Here is a 21,583-nt window from a genome sequence, read left to right on the forward strand (position 1 = left end):
CCCACCCCTCACCACCCCCAACAGCCTAGCAATCCGGCTCCAACACTCTGGCTCCCATTCAAGGTAGCGGGGGGAAGAAGTGGCATTCCCCTGGCCCTGGGCCCTGGTGCTCAGGGCCTTGAACCTTCTGCCTGGAGCCTGAATGCCCCCTACCTCCCTGGGGTCAGCCCCAATCCCAGCCCAGCTGGTGGCTGGGACTGGCCAAGGAACCTGCTGCTGAGGGCACTGGGGTTGGGCTTTCCTTGGCACTCTGCACGCCACCTCCTGAGCCAGGGAGGGAGGCCAGGCCACCTGTCTCCGCGATGGCGGGTGGGCATGTCGCCCTGCTCGCTGATGTTCTGGGCATGGGGCCCACCACAGCTCCATCCTTGGCAGCATGGACCGTTCCTCCGGCAGGGGTAGGGGGTGTCCTGGTCCTTGGGGACACCTTGATGCGGGTGAGGCCGAGGGGAGGGTCCAGGCAGGTCTTGACTCTGACCAAGATGGCCAAGCAGGCCCATCAGAGGATCCAGCTGGTTCTGGGGCCCCAGTGTCTGGAGGCCCCTCTTGGCTCCTCCGGTGATGATGGGATGACTCTCAGGGGCTCTGTCCTCTGGCGCTGAGGCACGCCGAGCAAAGACGCAAGGTCGGGTAGGAAAGATCCTTTTATTGGGGTGGACACGGAGCACGCACTAGTCCATGATAAAATGACTTAAGAGAAAGATCCAGAAGGGCTGACTTCTCCCCCTTACTCGAGCTCAGAGCAAGGTCTGGGCACAGAATAGGTCCCGGTGGAACTCGAGACAAGGCAAAGTCTTTAAGGACCGGACCGGGAGGTGGGCGCTGGGAGAAGGGCCCCCACCCTTGCCGGCCGGCCACAGCGGGGTCCCGGCTCTAGACCCTCGTAGACACGCTCCAGTTTTCCAGAGGAGAACTGGGGGGCAGGAGGAGGACGGGGAGCGGGATGGGGGGAGGTGAGTAACGACGTTTTTGTCTCTGTTTTAAAGCGTCTACCAACATCACACTGCTGGGCCTGGCGTCCCCTGTAACCATCGCTTGGTGCGTTTTACAGCATAAATAAAAACTCAAGGAAAATAAATACATTGGCTCCTATGAGGTTGGAAGTGGTGTGGAAGGGGTATGGGCGGGCCGGCGGAGGGGAGGGGTGGGGGGCGCTTACACAAGGCAGGTGGGCGAGGAGCAGACAAGACGGGAGGCGCCTGAGGGGGGCGCGAGTCTTAAGTGTCCTCGTGCATGTCCGGGCTGTCGGTCCGCGCGACCTTGCGGGGCGGCGCCGAGCTCTCGCCCTCTAGCTCCACTTGTTCCTGGTCTCTCTTCTTGGCGGCATTCTGGGGGGCAGGGGAGGAGAGTGGCCGTGAGCTTCCCCGAGGGGGAGCACCTAAAGTCTGAGGCTGCCTCTGCAGCTCCGGGGCTCCAGTGCCTCCCCGAGCTGGGCCTGGGCTGATCCAAGGCCCCTGGCCAGGCAGACCCTTCTGTCCCCTGAACCTGCCCCGCCGAGCCACTGGGGACCCCAGCCTGTGACAGGGGTGTCACGGAGTCACCACGACGTCTCAGTGACCCCCACCACGTGGCCCATTTCTCAGAAGCCACCCACTGTGCCGGAGGGTGAAGGGCACTCAAGAGCCTCCTGGGGAGGCCCCCGAATTGCCACAGAAAAGGAAAGTGTGCTGACTTGGGAAAAGCTCTTCCCTCACTGGTGGGGAGCAAGGCTTGTGGAGCCCGGGGGCTGGGGTGTTCCGAGCAGTCACTGCATCATGGGGTCCCCTTCAACCTGGCCCAGAGCAGGCCACTGTCCAGTGGTCAGCATTAGAGGAAATAAGACCACCTGACCATGTGGCAAAACTACACAGACAGATTTTCAAGAAAGCAGAAAAAATCCTGTCTGAAAGATGGCCCTTTGTGGGGAAGATGACTTTTCACCTCAGCTACACACCCCAGTGGAGCCTGAATTTCTTAATCATGTGAGCATTTCATCATTGAATGAAGATTAAGTAATAGCACCCACGTCCACCTGCCACCGGGGCCGTGCTCCCCACCCCCTCTGGGGAGCCAGGCTTCTCGGCACAGCTTACCAAGCCCCTGCCTGTCCCGGAGCACCAGAGCCCCAGGGCCTCGGCACAGCCCATCTCTCCTCCAGAACATTCTTCCCTCTCCTGGATCATCTGGCCAACTCCTACTTAGCCCTCACGGCCCCACCCAGCACTCACTCTCCCAGCCACCCGTGTTCTCCCCCAGCTCACAGCCGTGCTCCTCCCCGAGGCCCAGCACCCAACCCCCACGCGCCTTACCTTTTTGTCCCATTGCTGATGTAGGTAGCGCAAAAGAATGTTTGTTTTCTCTGTCACGATGACTGAGGAGGAAAGACAGACAAAGCTGTAGGAAGGAGCTGGCCACCCCGGCTGGCACCGCCTTCCCTTACATGGCCTCTGGGCTGTCACTGCTCTGGGTGGCCTCTCTGGGACTCAAGTCACACACCCAACCCAGGAGCAGATTTCTAGAAGCCAAACACCCCCCCGACCTGAGCACTGCCACTCAGCAGCCCGAGCCGGCTGCCGCGACGGGGTCCCGGCTTCCCAGGTGGAGGCCGAGTCCGAAGCGGAGCTCGGATTCCACCCTCAGGCAGGGAACGAGCCCCAGCCTGCCAGCTCCCATTTGCCCAGACAGACCAGGAGCACAGATCCACGTGACCAAGCCCCAGTGACCGCAAAGCAAGCAGAGAAAGGTCCGGGGTTCTTTTTCACAGTTAAAAGAACACACCAGGACCACGATAAGTAACCGTGAGCTCCCCTGTTCTGCGGGCTCCAGGCCTCTCCCTGCAGGTCCCTCTTCCAGACACTCCCTCCCCAGGCTGCCCTCCCCAGGCTGCCAGGCTGCCCTCCCCAGGCTGGGATGGGTCCCCCACCCCATGGTACAAGTCTCAAGACCTGTGTCGTGGAGCCGGCGGGGCCCATCTGACTCGACGAGGGCAGACTGTAGATGCCAGTGGGGAGATCAGGAGGGACCCAGGGCAAGGCAGGCTTCCGGCTGCTCCCAAGGGCTGGGAGTGGCCCAGCTTCCCACAGGTCCCCTCTTGTACCACTCCACGGCCTTTCCCCTCGCCAGCCAGGATGGCACAGGACAGTAGCCACTTACTCTGTTCAGACGGGTACTCCCTAGTGGGCAGGTAGACTGAGGGACGTCGGTTCTGCAAGAGGGGTGGGAAGGCATGAGTTAGGAGAGTGGGCGGGTCTGCAGTCCCCACACACCTCAACTTGGCACCCTCACTCCCAGGCGGATTAAAAGACATGCAAGGATTTCGAGGGGGCTGGGCTTGAAGCTTGACCTCTGTTCCAGACAAGACTCTGACCCTTGGGCTGCACATCACCCCGACCTTTTCCCTCGAGGCAGCTTACGGCCTACGTACTCACCGAGGCTTTGCACACAGAGTCGGCATGAAATCTACTAAAATTGCTTTTGTTGTAGACAGGCAGTCCTTTCAGAAAATCTGCCTGGAAGACAGGAAGATGGTGAGTGAGAAACCGGGTGGCAGGCTGGGCCGCCCCCAGAGCACCCCCCAGAGCACCCGCGGCAGGGCGGGCTACCAGACAGCTTCCGCTTCCTTCTTTCTGCCCCATTGATCACGCTTTCTGGAACTCGCCCTCGGGCTGGCCACCTGATGTGTCTACTCTTAGGAGCAAACAACCCCAGGGTTAGGGCACATTCTCCCAAGCAAGTGAAAGTGTTAGCTACTCAGTCGTGGCTGACTCTTTTGTGACCCCATGGACTGTAGCCTACCAGGCTCCTCTGTCCATGGAATTGTCCAGACAAGAATACTGGAATGGGGAGCCATTCTCTTCTCCAGGGGATCACTGGCCCAGGGGTTGAACCCAGGTCTCTCGCATTGCAGGCAGATTCTTTACCATCTGAGCTACTAGGAATGCCCAGTCCTCACCCTAGCCCCATCACTTTGTGACCCCATGGACTATACAGTCCACAGAATTCTCCAGGCCAGAATACTGGAGTGGGTAGCCTTTCCCTTCTCTAGGGAATCTTCCCAACTCAGGGATCAAACCCAGGTCTCTCGCATTGCGGGTGGATTCTTTACCATCTGATCCATAAGGGAAGCCCCAGAGTACTGGAGTGGGTAGCCTATCCCTTCTCCAGCAGATCTTCCCGACCCAGGAATCGAACCAGGGTCTTCTGCATTGCAGGCGGATTCTATACCAACTGAGCTATCAGGGAAGCCCAAGAGGTGCGGGGAAATTGAGGCTCAAAAAGGAAAAGATACGTATGTCAAGTCAGGAGTGAGCAGTGGGGTGGGGAACTGGTCCCAGGCCATCCGACTGCAGAGCTGCCTTCTGTGCTTGTTGAAGATAAAACTCCTGGTCTCATCTCCATTTAGGCATCTCTAATAGAGTCCTGAGATGGAGAGAGACTCATCCGCCCTAAGACACCCCATGACAATGCATGGAGCTGGGGGAGGAGCCTGGGTGAAGGGGAAAGGGCAGCTGGGACTCAGGGGCTGCCTGCACGCAGGACCCGGACAGAGCCCAGGGTCAACCAAGCTTCCAAGTCTTGTGAAAACTCAGAAACCTAAGCTCCAGTCTGTCAGTGCTAGCTTTTAAAACATGGTTGAGCTCTTCGTCAAACACTGTGGGGACGAGGGTCAGTTCAGGGGCTGCTCCAGAGGTCCCAACATCCAAAGGCTGCTTTGTGAGGGGAGAACGCCTGGTGAGGAGGGTGGGCAGAATTCTAAAGGGAGCAGGTTGGCTACCCCTGCCCCCTCACACCTCACTGCCTGGGGCAGGGGCGCAGGTGCCAGAAGCTTTAGGTCTGCCAGGTGCTAGGGAGCCAGCAACCGCATTCATCCACGGCCCTGACTCGCGGGAAGTCCTTTCTCCCTGGCATGCTGGCACCAGCTGGGTGCTCTGGAAGGGGAAGACCCTGACTGTGGGCGGGGGTCAGGTCTCTGGGCGCAAGATGTGAGGAACAAAGGCCAACAGGAGCTGTGTCCGCCTCAGAAAACCGAGGCACGAGAGCCTTGCGGAGGAATGACAGCTGAGAGCCTGGGGCAGCAACTGACGTCCAGCAGAGCAGGAAAGCAACACTGCCTTCAGGCCTGGAGGGGCACAGAGGGGGAGGGCCAGGGCCCCCCACGCTGGAGGCACCCCTCATACAGTCGAGGAAACTGAGGCGGAAAGCTCACGTGACACGCGTCAGAGGTCCCCCAGCCCCAAAGGGAAACAAGGAGCTGGCTGAATCCAGGTTTGCCCAGTCTTGGAGGTAAAGCTCCTGCTCCCGTGACGCCAATGCCCCCTCTTCCCTGCCTAAAAGCTGAGGCTCAGAGCCCGCAGGCCATGTGAACCTTCCCTTGGGTGCTCCACTGCCGTGCCTGACCCCTGTGGGTTGTGCCCTCGGGGAAGCCGCCATTCGGGGGATTCCCCCATCCCGCTCTGGGGCAGGCAGGAACAGAGGTTTCACCTCGTGAGACCAATCTCTCCCCCTGCTGGGCCTACGCAAGATGGCAGCGGGATGAGCCTCCTGCTCCCACCCAGAAGGCGGCCCTCATATCTGAGTGGCCTACTGCCCAGAAGTCAGCGCAGAGCCCCTCACACCTGCCTCCCCTTTCCCAGGACACCTGCCTGAGCTCAGTTCCAGACCATGGGATCTGCTTCATCCACCTGGCAGGCTTTTCTCGGGACCCAGCCATGTGGTGGGCCCCACGCCAGGCACGAGGGCACTGCAGGGAGCCACAGCGGTCCTACCCCCGGCCCCCGGGAACAGCCAGTGCACGGGGACACGGGTGCGGATCAAAGAGCGTGTGGTGAAAGCCGAGCGGCCACAAGGACAGGGCACCACGAGGTGCCACGTGAGGCTCATGACAGCAGGGATGGGGGACGGCCCAGACACAGTGATGCAGGCCTGAGACCTGAAAGGATGGGACGGGGTCCCCCTCCACAGCCCCGGTGGGGCTGGGCCCATGCCAGCCTACTGCCACACCCCTCCCCAGCCTCAGTCACCCTCTAGCAATGCCCCTCCGTTTTCCACGGGGGAACACCCACCAACCTCTCCAGCCAGCTCAAACCCCCTCTCCCCCTTACCTCTCCCCACACCTCGGGAGCCATGGTCACGCCCACCCCAACAAGGCCATCTGTTTACACACCCAGCTCCTTCATGGACTGTCCCTTCCCTGAGGCAGAGGGCAGGGTTGGCTATACCCTGGGCCCCTCACAGGGCTCACACAGGACCGGGTGGCAGAGTGGTGAGAGGCTCCGGAGCCCCAGGCCTGCACTGAATGCTGGACGGGCCTCTCCCTGGCTGTGTGACCTGAAGCGGGTGAACTCCCAGCCTGGCTGTTCCTGCTGTGAACCAGGGTTGTTCTGAGCTCCAGTAAGACAACATGGAGAAATAGCTTTACCCAGAGCAGCCCTGAGGTGGTAGCATCAACTGAGCATTATTGGCAGCAATGCGTCTGTGCTGAGTAAATTAAAGCAGATGGGATGGCCTGTACTTCCTGTTAGCTGAGCAGGAAAATGAAGCCTCAGACACAGGGAGAAATCCTCACCTCAGCAAGACAAATCCCAGCTACAGCTGGGCCCAGAAGCTGTCCACTGCTTCAGCACTCACTCACTGAGTATCTGTACGCCAGTCCCTGTGCGGGCAGCCTGCCAGTGACCCGACCAAAGCAAGATGAGGAAAATAAATGGTGTGCAGAAAAGAGAGAGACATGGGGGTCTCCTGCAGTCAGAAAGGGGCCCTCCGGCAGATGAAATTCCTGGGAGGATGAGCATTCCAGGCAGAAGGAGTAAGAGGTGCAAAGCCCCTGGAGTGGCAGGGACTTGGAAGGTGAAGATGTGAAAACAAGGCCACAGTGGCTGGAGCTCAAGGGGAGAGGAGAGAAGTGGGTACAGATGAGGCCACAGAGGTAGGCAGCGGGGACTTTGGAGGCTGAGGGGGGAGGTGGGTTTCACTGGGGTGACAACAGGAAGCTCCCGGAATGTTGTGTGAGCGAGATGGTGGTATTATCTGATTGATATCTTTAAAAGCGCCCTCTGGTCCTTGGTGCAAGACAGACTCAATGGGGCAGGATGGAGGCAAGGAGACCAGGTAGGAGGCTGGAGCAGGTGTTCAGGCGGGAGGAGGCAGTGCCTGGACCAGGGTGGGGAGCCGTGGACAGATTCAGAATTTGTTCTGGAGGCTGAGCCAACAGAATCCTCTTTAGGGACTGAACGCAGGCAATAAGGTTGCAGTGAGCAATCGAAGATAATGCCCAGGCCTGGGGACCCACCTGCTAGGAACCAGCTTACCACTTTCCCATACTCTTTCTGACAAGAAGTCTTTTTTTGCCCAGCCCCCACGACATTCTAAGGAGTACACCTTGTGGGCTGGGACTCTGAGTCCAGGGACAGTGCTGTTTGATTTGCCCTGACAAAAGCTTCCATCACCTCTGTCAGCCCTGGGGATGCCAAATAGTGGGGGGAATGGAGAGGACTTCAGCCCAACTCTAAGGCTGAGTCCCACTTCACAGGTGAAAAGACTGAACCCCACAGAACCATCAGACACAAACCCCAGGATGACTGAGTGGCCCAAGGGGGGATTTTAACCTCCCAACAACACGCTGGCATCATCCCCACTTCAAGATGAGGAGACAGCTGGGAGAGAAAGTCACCATCCCCGAGTCACCCAGCTTATCTGCTGAGCGTTTACTGTCCCAAGCCCTTTAAGACGTCAGTTCCCTAAATTATCACAGCCCGATGAGGTCTGGACTATTGCTACCTCCATTTAGCAGGGAAAGGGCCTGGTGATTAGAGAGATAAAGTTGCTCCCTCTTCCAGCTGGTCGGGGCCGGAATGTCGGGGGTGGGGTTAGGACTCTGAGAGACCAGGGCAATTCGCGATGTCGCACTTCCTTCGACGACAAAGCCCCGCATGTCACTATGTCAAGCCCCCTCCCCTCCTCGACGCTCAGGCCGGCCTCCCAAACCCTCCCGAACTGAAAAGGCCCAGGCCCGGGGCGCGGAGTACTAGGCCTGAGTTCGGGGGTCTGGGGGACCCCATCCCCATCCACCAGGCGATTTCCGGGGGGACCCGCGACCCGGAAATGAATGAGTTGTCAGGGCCTGGAAGCCTAAAAAAGGTCAGGGGTCGAAGATGGAGCCAGGGTGGGGTAAGCAGGAAGCTCACAGCACGGTCCGGGGGGGATCGAAGGTCACAGGTCAGATGGAGGGGCGGGGCCGGGCCCGAGGGGGCCGGGTAGGGCGGTGAGGGGCCTCGGGGATTACTGGAAGTGGGTGGGCCCGTGGCGCCATTTTGTCGAGCGGAGGGGGAATACGGCCCTGCCGGCCACTCTCACCATCTTCTGTTTCCTCCGTCACCGCCTCAGCCACCGCCTCAGCCGCCGCCACCGCCACCACAGCCGCCTTCTTAGCCGCCGCCGCACAGTAACTTCCAGCCACTGCGCAGCCTAAACTGATGGTGCGACCGCCCGTCCATCATTGGTCTGCCCTCTGGCTCCGCCCCCAAGTTACGCGGTCTTTGCGCCCCACCATTGGCCAGATCCGGCTAAACCACGCGCCCATTGGTCGTCACGCCTCCTCCTTCGTGGTCAAGTTACATTGAGAGAGCAAAACCCCGCCCGAGACTTGCAAGCTGTGAGCGGTGAAATCGGAAACGGGTGGAGGCCGGGTCCCCAAAGCCCCTTGGGATTTGTAGTCCGCAACACCCGGAGGTCCCGCCGCTCTCTAACATTTGCTACGCTTTTTCATATGGTGGTTCATGGAGTTCTCACAGCAGCCCTGGAAGGATGGGCACCCGCCGTAACACTCCCAGCCTCCTCCCCAGGGTTCCAACCTTTAGGTTTCCGCATATCTAAACTTCCCCACTAGTCGTTTGACTTATCTTTGAACTGACGGAATAGACTATCTCTGAAACACTTCCCGTGGCTCCCCAGTAGCCCAAAGATCCAGTCCCGCCTCCTTGCCCCGAAATTCTGGGACTCTTCGGCCTCCTTCGTCCACATTTTATCCTGACTCGTCCAATCTCTCCTTCTGGACCACCTTCTCGAATAAGCCTTGTCTTACTGCCTTCTTCCCAAAGCAAAGTCCAGCGCCTCCTCTGGGTTCCTACAATCCTCACGGTCATCCTCCCAGCCCTGACTCCACTGTGCACTGGGTCCAAATGGCCTGGGTATGAATAAGCCCCACAAGACCACCCCCAGCCTGACAGCCTGGATACGAGGACTTTTTGAGGAAGTACTCAGTAAGTTACGGAATATTATTACTCCAACAACATGGAGAAGGAAATGACAACCCACCTCAGTACGTATTCTTGCCTGGAAAATCCCATGGACAGAAGCCTGGCAGGCTATAGTCCATGGGGTTGCAAAGAGTCGGACTCAACTTAGCGACTAAACCACCACCAACAACATAGCAAAGAAGAAATGAGCATCTCATTTTAAGGACGAATCTACTTTATTTTTGGCTGCACCACACAGCATACAGGATTGAACCTGCCCCCGTGCAGCTGGGAAAGTAGAGAATCTTAACCACCTGGACTGCCAGGGAAGTCCCTTTTTACAGGAACCAAAAGAACCTCAGAGGGCTGTCTTGCTCCAGATCACAGTGCCCATCCCCAAGGGGCAGGTGGAGGGTTCAAACCCCTCCCACCGCTCACAAGCCTTCCTAGAACTTGTGAGAATTATGACATTTTATAAGACAAGTGAAAATTTGGACATTTATTAGATTTTTAACAACATAAAGGAATTGTTGACTTTTTTTTTTAATCTGTGAAAAGTTTTGTTAATATGTATTAACGGAACCTTATTTTAGAGAGGTGCGTTCTGAAATATTTAGATCTGCCTCACAGGAGAAGGCAGGACAAGTTGTGAATACAGCTATGTACTGGGCTACAAAAGTGTTCACTGTACCATCTGTGGACTATTGCTCCAAAGTCTTCCTAATTCAAGAGTGTAAAAAGGCACTCTGGCAAGGTCTGACTTCCCATTCCCTCTTCCAGAAATCTACAGGATTCATGTCTGTCCCAGTAGTCCCTGCTCCCCAGTTCAATTCAGTCGCTCAGTCGTGTCCGACTCTTTGCTCCTCAGCTCTCCACAAAAACGGCCGCAGGCTAAGCGAGGGAAATGCTTTAACGGGGAGATCCAGCCGCCACGTCGCGCTCCTCAATGGCTCAACGATTTTCGACCCTTGTGCATGCGGCGAAGAATGACCTGGACGCCGTTTGGCGTGCTCAAGCGCCGTATCCAACCATGCTTATTCTTGCGTTTGATGTTGCTTGGCTGATACTCGTTTCCGCGCGTCCTGCCCCTGGTCTGCTGCATGGCGGGGAGTCTTCGGGTGTCGGGGAGCCCCAGCCAGGCCCGGGGACCCTGGAGCCACCTGCGGGAGCAGAGAGGCAGAGAGAAAGGTCAGAGGGGGCGCTATGTGACTTCCGCGTGGAATTCAACCTTTCCAAGCTTCGGCTTCCAGATCAAAGCCGGGAGGGAGCCTGGAAGGAAAAGGTACTCGAGGAGTTCGCAAGGCACTGGAAGGTCATGCGATTGGTAAATAACCTGGAGGCAGCCCTCGACGCCGCTCTTACTCCCAGATTTGAGAAGCTGTCCCCATGAAGACTCACCTGCCACCCAGCAGCCCTGCTGACCTTCTGACGGGGCCCAACAGGCAACCCACCGATCCGACCGAGAAAGCCATGTTCAGCCGCAGCACGCCGTCAGTTTCCAGCTATTCCGCAGCCTATAGGCTCCGCAGCTGCGGAACGAGGGCTTCTGGGAAATGTAGTTTCTTCTACAGCAGAGCCCACATTTCCTTGGGGATTGTAGTCCTACGTAGACTCACCGCACCTCTGGCGTGAGCGTTGCCCGCAGGAGAGTGTAGTTCTTCTGGACCAGCAGGCGGCACGCGAACGGCGCCTTCTCCGCATGCGCTTGCCTACAAAACATTATTTCCCTGAGTCTGCTGGGAGTTGCAGTTCCTTCTTTTATAGACCTGCAGAGGGTGCCCGGGCGCGACGGTGGTGCAGCTGGCGGCAGCCTCAGGAAACGGCTGGTTCAATCTCCCATCCCCAGCAGGAGCAAGGCAGATGGCGCACAGCTGGCTGGCAGCTTTCCTTTCGCCTCAGCCAAGTCTCCGCCCCTTGGCGGGGAGCCCAGGAGGTCTGAGTTGGAGTTGGCTGGATGTCCTTGGGGTGGTCACTCAATTTCTCAGTCTGCAAAACTCAAGGATTGCAGGCTTGCCCTTGATGGTGCCCCCGTTCGCTCTCTATTTTTCTAATGCTCATACCTGAGCTCTTTCCCTTCTTACGTAGCTTCTATGGCGCCCCATTGTCCCAGGGTAAATATTTGACAGGCATTTGAAGCCTGCCTTCGACATACACACACACCCTCCCTCCTTTGCTTGGTGCTCTCCCGTTCATCTTTTAAAAATCCTCTTCAGATACTCTCCTTTCCCCGACTCCAGTCCCTCCCTCTGGTCCAACCCGCCCCCACTCCGCAGCATCACCCACCTTGGGGAGGGGGCGGGAAATTTTTTTTCTGCATGAATAAAACTGTAGTCTCCCAGGAGCACCCTGAGTGGGCAAGAGTGGGTGGCTGGACCTAATCCAGCTCTGGCAGCAAATTCCAGGGGATAGGAGTGGGCAAGGGATGGTTAACCCCTTGTCATCTGAAGCCCATCCTACCTGCACCATCATTTAGCAAACCACTACAATACGACAGCAGTACAATAATAATGTCAATAACGTATGGAGCACTTTCCTCGCTAAGTGTTTTACCTGCCTAGCAAACTCATGCGGGAGAGGGAATTAATTTCATAAAGAAATAAATGGAGGCTCAGGGAAGAGACTTGCCCAAGGTCATATATCGGCAAACGGCAGAAGCTGGATTTGAACTGTGGGCTCTCTGGCTCCAGCTGGGACCAGAGTCACCTGTTAAGTTGACCAACAGTTAAAATGGCCTATCTGTGAAACTAATTCCTAATAGCTCCAAGATACCTGTTTAATGGTTTAAAGAATATTTACAGGACTTGGAGTCACACAGCCGTAGTTCCAAGTCCCATCTCTGCTCCTCCAGCTTACTTTGTGACCTTGTGCCCTTTATGAGCGTGTTTCCTCGCCTTTTGCAATTTCCTTTGCAAACTGCAAAGATCTGCGAGATTGTAGAAAGAAAAGGTGAGCTCAGAGAAAGGGGCATTGGGGCGACGTTTAGAGGAGACAGGCCAGTACGGAGGCTGAGGCTAGCCGAGGAAATCCTCTTTGCAGCGAGGAGGGCTCCGGTTGCTACCTCCCAGGGGCCCGGAAGTCCTCAGGTTCCGACCCCTTCTCGGCCTTGGACCAGGCCCAATCTCTGCTTCCACCTCCGTAAACCCCCGAGGGGGCGGGGCCGTTGCCCCAAGAGCCCGCCCTAATCTCGGAGCTTCCGAGTCTGATTGGCAGTCTAACTAGGCCAGGTCAGTTCGCAGCTGCGATTGGCCGAGACGCCAGTCAGTCGGCTCACGGTCCCGCCCGGGGAGACGCTTAAAGGGCCGGCTTGCTCGGAGGTAGCGGGATGTCCCCGCGCTGACCGCCCCGGGCCCGTGCCCGCCCGCTTAGACGTGCCCGGCCAGACCCCGCGCCACCATGTAAACGGCGCCTGCAGGCGGACGCTGGTTTCTCTGCCAGGGACCCCTCTGCCCTGCCCCGGGTCCCAGGGCCCTCGATGAGGTGAGCAAGGAGAGGGCCGTGGGAAAGGGACATTGAGGCCCCTGGATCTTTCACTTTGGAGGAGGTGTCCACAAAGCCCGCCCTTGGGCTCTTAGAAAGCCGCGGTGCCCCAATGGCCTCGATCCCGCCACAGAGCTGACGGGCAACCAGGAGCTGAGGGCCTGGCTCCGTGGAGGGGGGCCGGCATGGCGCATTTGCGCCCCCCTCCGCAATCCCGGGTTGGAACCCCGCCGGAGGAGGGGGGCGCGGCCTGCTCCCCCTCCACCAGCAAGTATGGGCTACCGCAGGCTGGATTTTCGGCGTTCATTATCCCCGCGGAGCCCAGGATGGGGACGGGGAAGGGTTGGTCCCATCATCAGGGCCTAAACAATGGGGGTGTGCTGCACGGGTATCCCCCTCGAGTTATGTAACTGCCTGCAGTTGCCATGGCCACGGCGCGGGGGGCGGGGGGTGGCCCAGGGAGCGGGGATGGAGGCCTGGAGGCCCCCAGCCAGGGCTCCATCCTCACCTCCACCACTGGAGGCTGTGTATCACGTTCCCTAGAATCCAGGATACTGACCAGTGGGGACAGAGCAGCTTCTTCCCAGAGTGTCTGGGCCTCAGCTTGTTGGTCTGTGAAAGAGATCCATTGCACCCATGATCTTGGGGAGCTGGGTAAGGCCTTCTGGAGCTCAGTCCTGAAACTCCTCTCTCAGGGCCTCAACTTTCAGAAACCACGTTTAGAGGCCTGGGATGGGGGCTCATTGTTGGGATCTGTATATTTTTAAGATATCTTTGGATATCTTTCAAGTTATGCTGGTTTGGTGAAAGTGAGTTAACAAAAGAGTGCATGAGTGAATGAATGGACAAATGAATGAACGGATTTAGGAAGGCATAAGTTATAAACCTGAGCTGGAGGGTCCTCAGGGATGGGTCACATTTGCCACAATGTCCCCTCCTCCAGGAAGACCCCCAACCCCCAATTCTACCACCTTCCCCATGGATGCCTCTTGGTGTCAGCCATAGCCACAGCCTTCTCTTTGAGGTAGACTAGGCTGACCCACGGGACTGGCTGACTACCACACAGGCACTGACCAGACAAAACATCTCAGTCCGTGCCTGGTTCTGACCACCTCTAAACTGGGGCCTAGACAGGGCCTCCCAGTGCAGCTCACCCACCCCAGGTATAGAGAGTGGGTAGTGTGGGCATGAAGGGGTTCCTATTCAGACAGCCTCTGACCTGGCTGTCACCCCCACTCACAGGACACACCATGCTGACCGGCGTGACCGATGGGATCTTTTGCTGCCTGCTGGGTGCGCCACCCAATGCAGTAGGTCCACTGGAGAGCGTGGAGTCCAGCGATGGCTACACATTTGTGGAGGTCAAACCTGGCCGTGTGCTGCGGGTAAAGCATGCGGGACCCGCTCCGGCCCCGACCCCACCTCCACCACTGTCGGACGCCGCCCCAGGGGACCAGTCCGGCTTGGTCCGCTGCCAGCGCAGAATCACCGTGTACCGCAATGGGCGGTTACTGGTGGAGAACCTGGGTCGGGCACCACGAGCTGACCTCCTGCACGGGCAGAATGGCTCTGGGGAGCCACCAGCTGCCCTTGAGGTAGAGCTGGCGGACCCAGCGGGCAGCGATGGCCGCTCGGTCCCAGGCAGTGCTGGGAGCGGCAGTGGTGGACGGCGGCGGCGAGCCCGACGCCCCAAGCGGACCATCCACATTGACTGTGAGAAGCGCATCACCAGCTGTAAGGGCGCCCAGACTGACGTGGTGCTCTTTTTCATCCACGGTGTCGGCGGTTCCCTGGCCATCTGGAAGGAACAGCTGGACTTCTTTGTGCGCCTGGGCTACGAGGTGGTGGCGCCTGACCTGGCCGGCCACGGGGCCAGTTCAGCGCCCCAGGTGGCTGCCGCCTACACCTTCTATGCGCTGGCGGAGGACATGCGTGCAATCTTCAAGCGCTATGCCAAGAAGCGCAACGTGCTCATTGGGCATTCCTATGGGTGAGCCAGTGCTGCGGTGGGACTGAGGGTGAGGGGTGGGGACTGGCAGGAACCACACCCACTCACAAAATTTCCCTTTTTGAAAAATCCCACTAACATCTACAACAACACATGGACTCCTGCCACCAATACTGTTGTTCCACATTGTTTTAAGGCAGTGTCTCAATCCCTGAACTAGCACGATGGTCTAGTGATGACTGTGACAGTCAAAAATGCCTGTAGATAGTGCCAAGGTCCTCTGGTGGGCAGAATCACCCCCAGCTGAAAACCACTGTCTTCTATTAAATTCAAGAATTGGTTGCTCTGGTGACGCCAAGGGCTCTAAGCAAAGACCAGTTGGAATCTCATAATCTTTGTTTACAAGGGTACAGTTTGCTTTAATTCACTCTCCCTTAAGGGCTTCCCAGGTGTCACTAGTGGTAAAGAACCTGGCTGCCAATGCAGGAGACGTAAGAGACTCAGGTTCAATCCCTGGCTTGGGAGGATGCCCTGCATGAGGGCATGGCAACCCACTCCAGTGTTCTTGCCTGGAGAATCCTCCCAGACAGAGGCGCCTGGAGGGCTACAGTCCATAGGGGTGCAAAGAATCAGACATGACTGAAGTGCCTTAATATGCATGTACTCTCCCTTAAAGGGGTGGTAGATAATACCACCTGGGCATTTAGATGAGAGCCCACATCATGGAAGGCTCTGGGTCTTGGTGTCTGATCGCTGCCAAGTGGTGCCATTCCGTTCTTACCCAGGATGAAAGGCAGGGTCTGATCAGCCAGCCAGGTTGAGAGCCATTGTTTTCGCAGTTGTAGTGCATGTAATTAGACAAGAAAAAGAAATGTTACATAAAAGAAAGGAAGGCCAGACTAGGAAGTAGCTTAGCTCCTATTTGTTTATAGGAAAACATACCCCAAAGTGGTTGCTTACAATAATGACTCCTCCATTAAATGAGCACCCATGTGTGGAAACTCCTGTGACCCCATAACAATCCTATGAGGTCAGCACAGGTTCTGTGTCACAAATGTGGAGATGATATCTCAGAGGGGTTAAGGAGTTTGCCCAAGTCACTGGCACAGTCAAGTCCATTTGACTCCTGCTTGTATCCTGTCCCTCTTTTTAGCAGGAGTTGGCAAACTTTCTCAAAGGGCCAAAGAGTAAATACTTTAGGTTTGCAGGCCTTATGGTTGGTCTCCGTTGAAACTTCACAAGCCTACCACTCTAGAAGGAAAGCAGACATAATTGTAAACAAATTTACAATTGTTTGGGTGTGGCTTTGTTCCAATAAATCTTTATTTATAAACTATTTTACACATTAACAGAATTTTAAAGTGAAGTTTAACAACAGAAACAAGCAGCTAGCCCTCAGGCCATCATTTGCCTAAACCCTGCTTTGGGGGTAATGAGAGGTACCTGCAGGCTTCCACCTTGCATAAAGCAGGCAGATGCGACAAACCCAGAGGCCAATAAGAGAAGATCCTTAAAGGGAACGTCAAGTGAAATGAGTCGTTCAGCTGTGTCTGACTCTTAGTGACCCCATGGACTATATAGTCCATGAAATTCTCCAGGCCAGAATACTGGAGTGGGTAGCCTTTCCCTTCTCCAGGGGCTCTTCCCAACTCAGGGATCGAACCCAGGTCTCCCGCATTGCAGGCAGATTCTTTACCAGCTGAGCCACAAGGGAAGCCCGAGTGTACTGGAGTGGGTAGCCTATCCCTTCTCCAGCAGATCTTTCCAACCCAGGAATTAAACCGGGGTCTCCTGCATTGCAGGCAGATTTAAAGGGAAGGGATACACTGGAAACAATGATGTTCTCTGAGAAGCCAAAGGTTTTGTTTAATCAAATAGCTTTCCCAACACTTGACAATAAGTAATTCTTACCTCTTTGGGAGTTATGATGACTTTGAGGATCTGATAAAGTTCTGTATGTGGATCCTTTCTCCAATAGAAAAAAATAATCCACCTTCAACACACGCGCACACACACACGCACACACACACACACACAGTCACACAATTTCAGGGCATTTGGGTTGCCCCTCCCATCCCTCACCCCCATTTGGTGCTCATGGACCCCACGGGAAGAATCATGGCCTTCAAGGACCTGCCTCTGGGTGAGGGGAGGGCATTCACCCTCTCACTGCTTGTATCCTGCTGACCGCTGCCTTTCGACTCTCCCCACCATCCGCCGGCGGGCAGTGTCTCCTTCTGCACGTTCCTGGCGCACGAGTACCCGGACCTGGTGCACAAGGTGATCATGATCAACGGCGGAGGGCCCACGGCGCTGGAGCCCAGCTTCTGCTCCGTCTTCAACATGCCCACGTGCGTCCTGCGCTGTTTGTCACCCTGTCTGGCCTGGAGTTTCCTCAAGTGAGTGACCCGGCCCTGCCCCGACATCTCCCCAAGTTGGACGGGAGGGGAGGCTATCTGGCTGGGGCTGGCATGGGGAGCACCGCTGGTGGCTGAGATGGCCTGAGGGCTCCAGCGGTGCTCCCCACCCACCCCCACCCCCAGGGCCGGCTTCGCCCGCCAAGGGGCCAAAGAAAAGCAGCTGCTGAAGGAGGGCAATGCGTTCAATGTGTCTTCCTTTGTGCTTCGGGCCATGATGAGCGGCCAGTACTGGCCCGAGGGCGACGAGGTCTACCACGCTGAGCTCACCGTGCCGGTTTTGCTCGTCCACGGCATGCACGACAAGTTTGTGCCAGTGGAGGAAGACCAGCGCATGGCTGAGGTATGGCACCCCAGTCACCACACCCCTCAAATCCCCCCTGCACAGCCCAGGGGGACTCCGCTCTGTGCTCCAGCCCCAGGGACATCAGAGCTTAGATTGAGGGTCAAAGGTAGAATCCAGAAAGTGGGGCTGCCTGGGGCAGGAGGTCGGATTATGTTCTGTTCCCTCTGCCCGCTAAAAGGCACCCTTCGTCAGACCTCCCTGACGGTCCGGTGGTTAGCACTTCACGCTTGCACTGCAGGGGGCATGGGGACCCTTCATTGGGGAACTGGAATCCCACATGCCATGCGGTGTGGCCCAAAAAAGAAAAAAGGCTCTCTTCACAGTTGGGATTTGTGATGGGCAACAGAATCCTGCAAGAGGGCAAGTGGGGGTCTTTAGATCAGATTCCCCAGAAAGGATCCTTAGTGCTTAGAATAGCTCTGCACCATCGGTTCTTAACCAGGGATGATTCTGCCCCACAGGGGACACTTGAAAATGTCTGCAGACATGTCTTGACTGTGGGCGAGGGAGGTGCTTCTGGAACCTGGTGGGTGGAGGCCGGGGATGCTGTTCAGTTACCTACAGTGAGCAAGACAGCCCCACTGCAGAAAATGACCCAATGCCAAGTGTCTACCCTGTGGAGATTGAGAAACCTGACCTTAGCATGAGAGACTCTGTCCGTCTGTCACTCTCAGTGAGTTCCCATTGAGATGACTTTGCTCCCTAGAGATATTTGGCAATGTCTGATTTTATTTTAATTTCATTATTATTTTATTTTTGACCATGCTGTGCAACTTGTTGGATATTTGTTCCCCAACCAGGGATTGAACCTGAGCCCTCAGTAGTAAGAATGCAGAGTCCTAACCACTGGACCACCAGGGAATTCCCTGGAGAGATTTTTGTCACACTGTGGTGGGGGAGTGGGATGCTACAACTGGCACCTAGTGGATTGGAGCCAGGGGTGCTGTTCAACATCCTGTAGTCCCCATCTCAGAGAATGACTCCGCCCCAAATGCCACGAGTGCCCAAGTTGAAAAATCCTGCTCTGGACGTATTGTAGGCACTTAAGAAAGGCAGAATGAATAAATACTGAATTAGGCCCCAGCAGGGTGACAGGCCAAGCTTCATAGGCGGCACTAGTGGTAAAGAACTTGCCTGCCAGGAGACTTAAGAGACACCAGTTCGATCCCTGGGTCAGGAAGATCCCCTGGAGGAGGGTATGGCAACCTGTTCCAGTATTCTTGCCTGGAGAATCCCATGAACAGAGGAGCCTGGCGGGCTATAGCCCATAGAGTAGCAAAAAGTCAGACACGACTGAAGCGACTTAAAACGCGTGGAGGGTGACAGGCCATCCTCTAGCTCCCCCTTGTATGGAAATGAAGGGATACAGGGTAGATTGCAAGAAGGACTTCCTGATGCTGCAGGCCATACATAGGTAGGGGTTGAGCGGCCCTGAGCTCCCGGGCCCTGGCTCTGGCCGCTCTGAGCCCGCCTCCTCTGCAGATTCTGCTCCTGGCCTTCCTGAAGCTCATCGATGAAGGCAGTCACATGGTGATGCTGGAGTGTCCGGAGACCGTCAACACGCTGCTCCACGAATTCCTGCTCTGGGAGCCGGAGCCCTCGCCCAAGGCCCTGCCCGAGCCCCTGCCTGCGCCCCCAGAGGAAAAGAAGTAGCCACTGAGCTGGCCGGGTATCTCTTAGTGAGCCGAAGAACAGGAGGAAGAGTCTCGGGAAGAAGAGTCCCGAACCGGCTTGGGTCCTGCAGCGCGGACCAGGTGGGCGGGCCATTCGCCCCAGTGGGCGGGGTCAGGTCAGGGAGACGCCCCCTGGCTTGCTGGGCCAGACGACGCGGCATTCGTGGGAGCCAAGTGGACACACCGCTCTTTTCTAGTCTTGTGGGGCCCATCGGTTTTTCGGGGCTGCAGCAGCGACCCCCGCGGAGGGTGACCTTGTACAGAAGCCCCCTCCCCCACAATGCCAGGGCCGAGGCAGGCTGCCACCCCGCTGTCTTCCGTGTCCGCCGTGCTTGATCCTAGGACCCACGAGCCCCGCGGGGACTCTCGGGAACCCCGCCACCATGCCCGAGACCCCTGATCCCCCATTCCTGGGCGCTGGGAGCTATTGTTGCCCAAGTGGGGAGGGTTTGGGAGGGGGCTGGAGCCACCGAACCTGCACATCTCTTATAGTAACTCAATAAAAAGGAGTGACAATCTGAGCCTCCAGACTTATGTTGGGTGACCACAGCATAGGGCCACCCTGAGCCTCAGTTTCCCCAAGTGTAGACTGAATTGATTCAGGTACCTCCCCTTCAGGGCTGACCCACAAAGACTTGAGGGTGTAGGTGGTCCAGGCTTGCTTTCCGAGTTCACCTCCCTTCTCAAAACACAGGGCCTCCTTGGGCAGCATTGCCGGAGCAGAAGACAGTCCCTGGAGAGGAGGAGAACCAACTAAGGTTGATGCTAAAGTTGAGATGAAGCTCAGTGGCCATTGCATCTAAATAGTGTAGCCATAATGGAGTGTCAGCTGTATGCAAAGCCCTGTACTGAGTGCCTGATACCCATGGGTTCACTGAATCCTCTTTACCCCACGCCATACAGCAAGTTAGTACCTCTTTACTGTCCCATTTCATCTAACTTGGTTTTGGGTTCCTTTTGTCACAAAGACGATTTTTATTTTGAATCTATTTTTTGAATCCAGATTTCTCTGGATTTCTCTGCTCCGTGGCCATCTATATTTTATTCTTTTTTTAAAAAAATTTTTTATTTATTTATTTGGCTGCACTGGGTCTTAGTTGAGGCATGTGGGGTCTAGTTCCTTGACTAGGGATGGAACCCAGGCCCCCTGCATTGGGAGGGTGGAGTCTTAGCCACTGGACCACCAGGGCAGTCCCCATATTTTATTCTAATAGTGTATGTATATCTAGGCTTACCTGAGTTTGTGTGGGCGGTGGGAGGAGAGACTGGTCACCTCAGTTGCTGCACCTTTGATCCTTTCCCCTCTGGTTTGCAAGCCCACCTTTAGCTTAAATTGGGGTCTTCACAGGGGCACTGTTGTCAGTCGGTAAATTCTGGAGACATTTTTGATGACCACAACTTGGGGGGAGATGTTCCTGGCATCTTGTGTGTTAATCCCGGAAATGCTGCCTGACACCCTACGGAACACAGGACAGCCCCAGTGCAAGGAGCAACTTGGCCTCAAAATCAGTAGGGCCAAGGTCGGGATACACTGCGTTAGACAAATTCCATCTCTTCTGGAATTTTCTGGGGGGAGGGTGGGGAGGGACGTCTTTGGATTCTTTCTGTGTATTCTTGGGACATGACATGCTGTTTTAAAGGGGCACTCGGAGATGTCATCAGCTCGGTTGAAAAAGTAGAGCCCAGGCTCACGCCAGAGGCAGGTAGTCTTAATTATTACAATAGCCAGAGTAGCCATGGGCTTAGCAGTGGAGGCCAGGAGGCAGATGGATGCTTACCCCGCCCCCCTGCAGGGCCTGGTTGGCAGAGCCACAATGATAGGCAGGTGATGAACCCAATGAGGCAGCGGATCACTTCTGGAAAATTTAAATGACCCGGCCAATACCTCCCTAGGATAGTAGCTTGGCATTTACTGAAGCTCTTTGTGTAAAGTCGAGGTTAATCTCATTTTATAGTTGAAGACACAGATTCAGAGAAGCAACGCCAGGAGGTTCCAGTCACACAGCGATCCCAAGGAGGGCTGGTGTCTCGCACCCACACTGCGACGACTTCTCCAGCTCTCAGTTCAGTTCAGTTCAGTCGCTCAGTTGTGTCCGACTCTTTGTGACCCCATGGACTGCAGCACGCCAGGCTTCCCTGTCCATCACCAACTCCCGGAGCTTGCTCAAATTCACATCCATAGAATCGGTGATGCCATCCAACCCTCTCATCCTCTGTCGTTCCCTCTCCTGCCTTCAATCTTTCCCAATATCAGGATCTTTTCCAGTGAGTCAGTTCTTCACATCAGGTGGCCAAAGTATTGGAGTTTCAGCTTCAGCATCAGTCCTTCCAATGAATCTCCAGCTCTACGCACCCCCTCAACACACAACACATCCCTCAGGAACATCCTGCATACCCTCTCAAACCCGTTCCACCAGAAACTTTCCACCTGGGCTGCAAAGTCATCTCTGGGTCAGGAGGGCTCAGAGCCAGACACTTTACCCCATGACGGTTTAGTCTGATTCCCTCAA

The 21,583-nt window shown here is 56.2% G+C and overlaps 3 protein-coding genes and 1 non-coding gene across 4 annotated transcripts; 1 reads left to right on the forward strand and 3 right to left on the reverse strand.

Moving 5' to 3' along the window:
* Positions 1-319: 319 nt before the first annotated feature.
* Positions 320-8,448, reverse strand: DDA1 (DET1 and DDB1 associated 1). The gene is made up of 5 exons (XM_068980770.1): positions 8,332-8,448; positions 3,408-3,488; positions 3,133-3,184; positions 2,289-2,350; positions 320-1,328 (listed from the first exon to the last, which is right to left on the reverse strand). Exons 1-5 carry the CDS (start codon positions 8,332-8,334, stop codon positions 1,218-1,220), a joined length of 309 nt encoding a protein of 102 aa, XP_068836871.1. The 5' UTR covers positions 8,335-8,448; the 3' UTR covers positions 320-1,217.
* Positions 8,449-9,480: 1,032 nt separating this feature from the next.
* MRPL34 (mitochondrial ribosomal protein L34) lies at positions 9,481-10,815 on the reverse strand. The gene is made up of 2 exons (XM_068981132.1): positions 10,611-10,815; positions 9,481-10,372 (listed from the first exon to the last, which is right to left on the reverse strand). The coding sequence occupies exons 1-2, from the start codon at positions 10,682-10,684 to the stop codon at positions 10,156-10,158; spliced, it is 291 nt and encodes a 96-aa protein (XP_068837233.1). The 5' UTR covers positions 10,685-10,815; the 3' UTR covers positions 9,481-10,155.
* A 1,731-nt stretch (positions 10,816-12,546) lies between these two features.
* Positions 12,547-19,536, forward strand: ABHD8 (abhydrolase domain containing 8). The gene is made up of 5 exons (XM_068980771.1): positions 12,547-12,689; positions 13,932-14,679; positions 16,866-17,036; positions 17,181-17,397; positions 18,883-19,536. Exons 2-5 carry the CDS (start codon positions 13,940-13,942, stop codon positions 19,051-19,053), a joined length of 1,299 nt encoding a protein of 432 aa, XP_068836872.1. The 5' UTR covers positions 12,547-12,689; positions 13,932-13,939; the 3' UTR covers positions 19,054-19,536.
* TRNAK-CUU (transfer RNA lysine (anticodon CUU)) lies at positions 18,189-18,261 on the reverse strand. Its single transcript has one exon. It is a non-coding gene; the product is annotated as a tRNA-Lys (tRNA).
* Positions 19,537-21,583: the final 2,047 nt, after the last annotated feature.

The sequence above is a fragment of the Capricornis sumatraensis genome, chromosome 9 (genome assembly GCF_032405125.1).
Source record: "Capricornis sumatraensis isolate serow.1 chromosome 9, serow.2, whole genome shotgun sequence".
Classification (NCBI taxonomy): domain Eukaryota; kingdom Metazoa; phylum Chordata; class Mammalia; order Artiodactyla; family Bovidae; genus Capricornis; species Capricornis sumatraensis.

Bases quoted from the DNA above. Each gene is read 5' to 3' on its own strand.
- DDA1 (XM_068980770.1), bottom strand. The intron at 3,185-3,407 runs GTGAGTACGTAG...CCCCTCTTGCAG, and splicing joins ACTCTGTGTGCAAAGCCTCG to AACCGACGTCCCTCAGTCTA. The intron at 1,329-2,288 runs GTAAGGCGCGTG...CCTGCCCCCCAG, and splicing joins ATCAGCAATGGGACAAAAAG to AATGCCGCCAAGAAGAGAGA.
- MRPL34 (XM_068981132.1), bottom strand. From the start codon at position 10,684: ATGGCTTTCTCGGTCGGATCGGTGGGTTGCCTGTTGGGCCCCGTCAGA. The intron at 10,373-10,610 runs GTGAGTCTTCAT...CTGCTCCCGCAG, and splicing joins GCAGGGCTGCTGGGTGGCAG to GTGGCTCCAGGGTCCCCGGG.
- ABHD8 (XM_068980771.1), top strand. From the start codon at position 13,940: ATGCTGACCGGCGTGACCGATGGGATCTTTTGCTGCCTGCTGGGTGCG. The intron at 14,680-16,865 runs GTGAGCCAGTGC...GCCGGCGGGCAG, and splicing joins CTCATTGGGCATTCCTATGG to TGTCTCCTTCTGCACGTTCC. The intron at 17,037-17,180 runs GTGAGTGACCCG...CCCCACCCCCAG, and splicing joins CTGGCCTGGAGTTTCCTCAA to GGCCGGCTTCGCCCGCCAAG.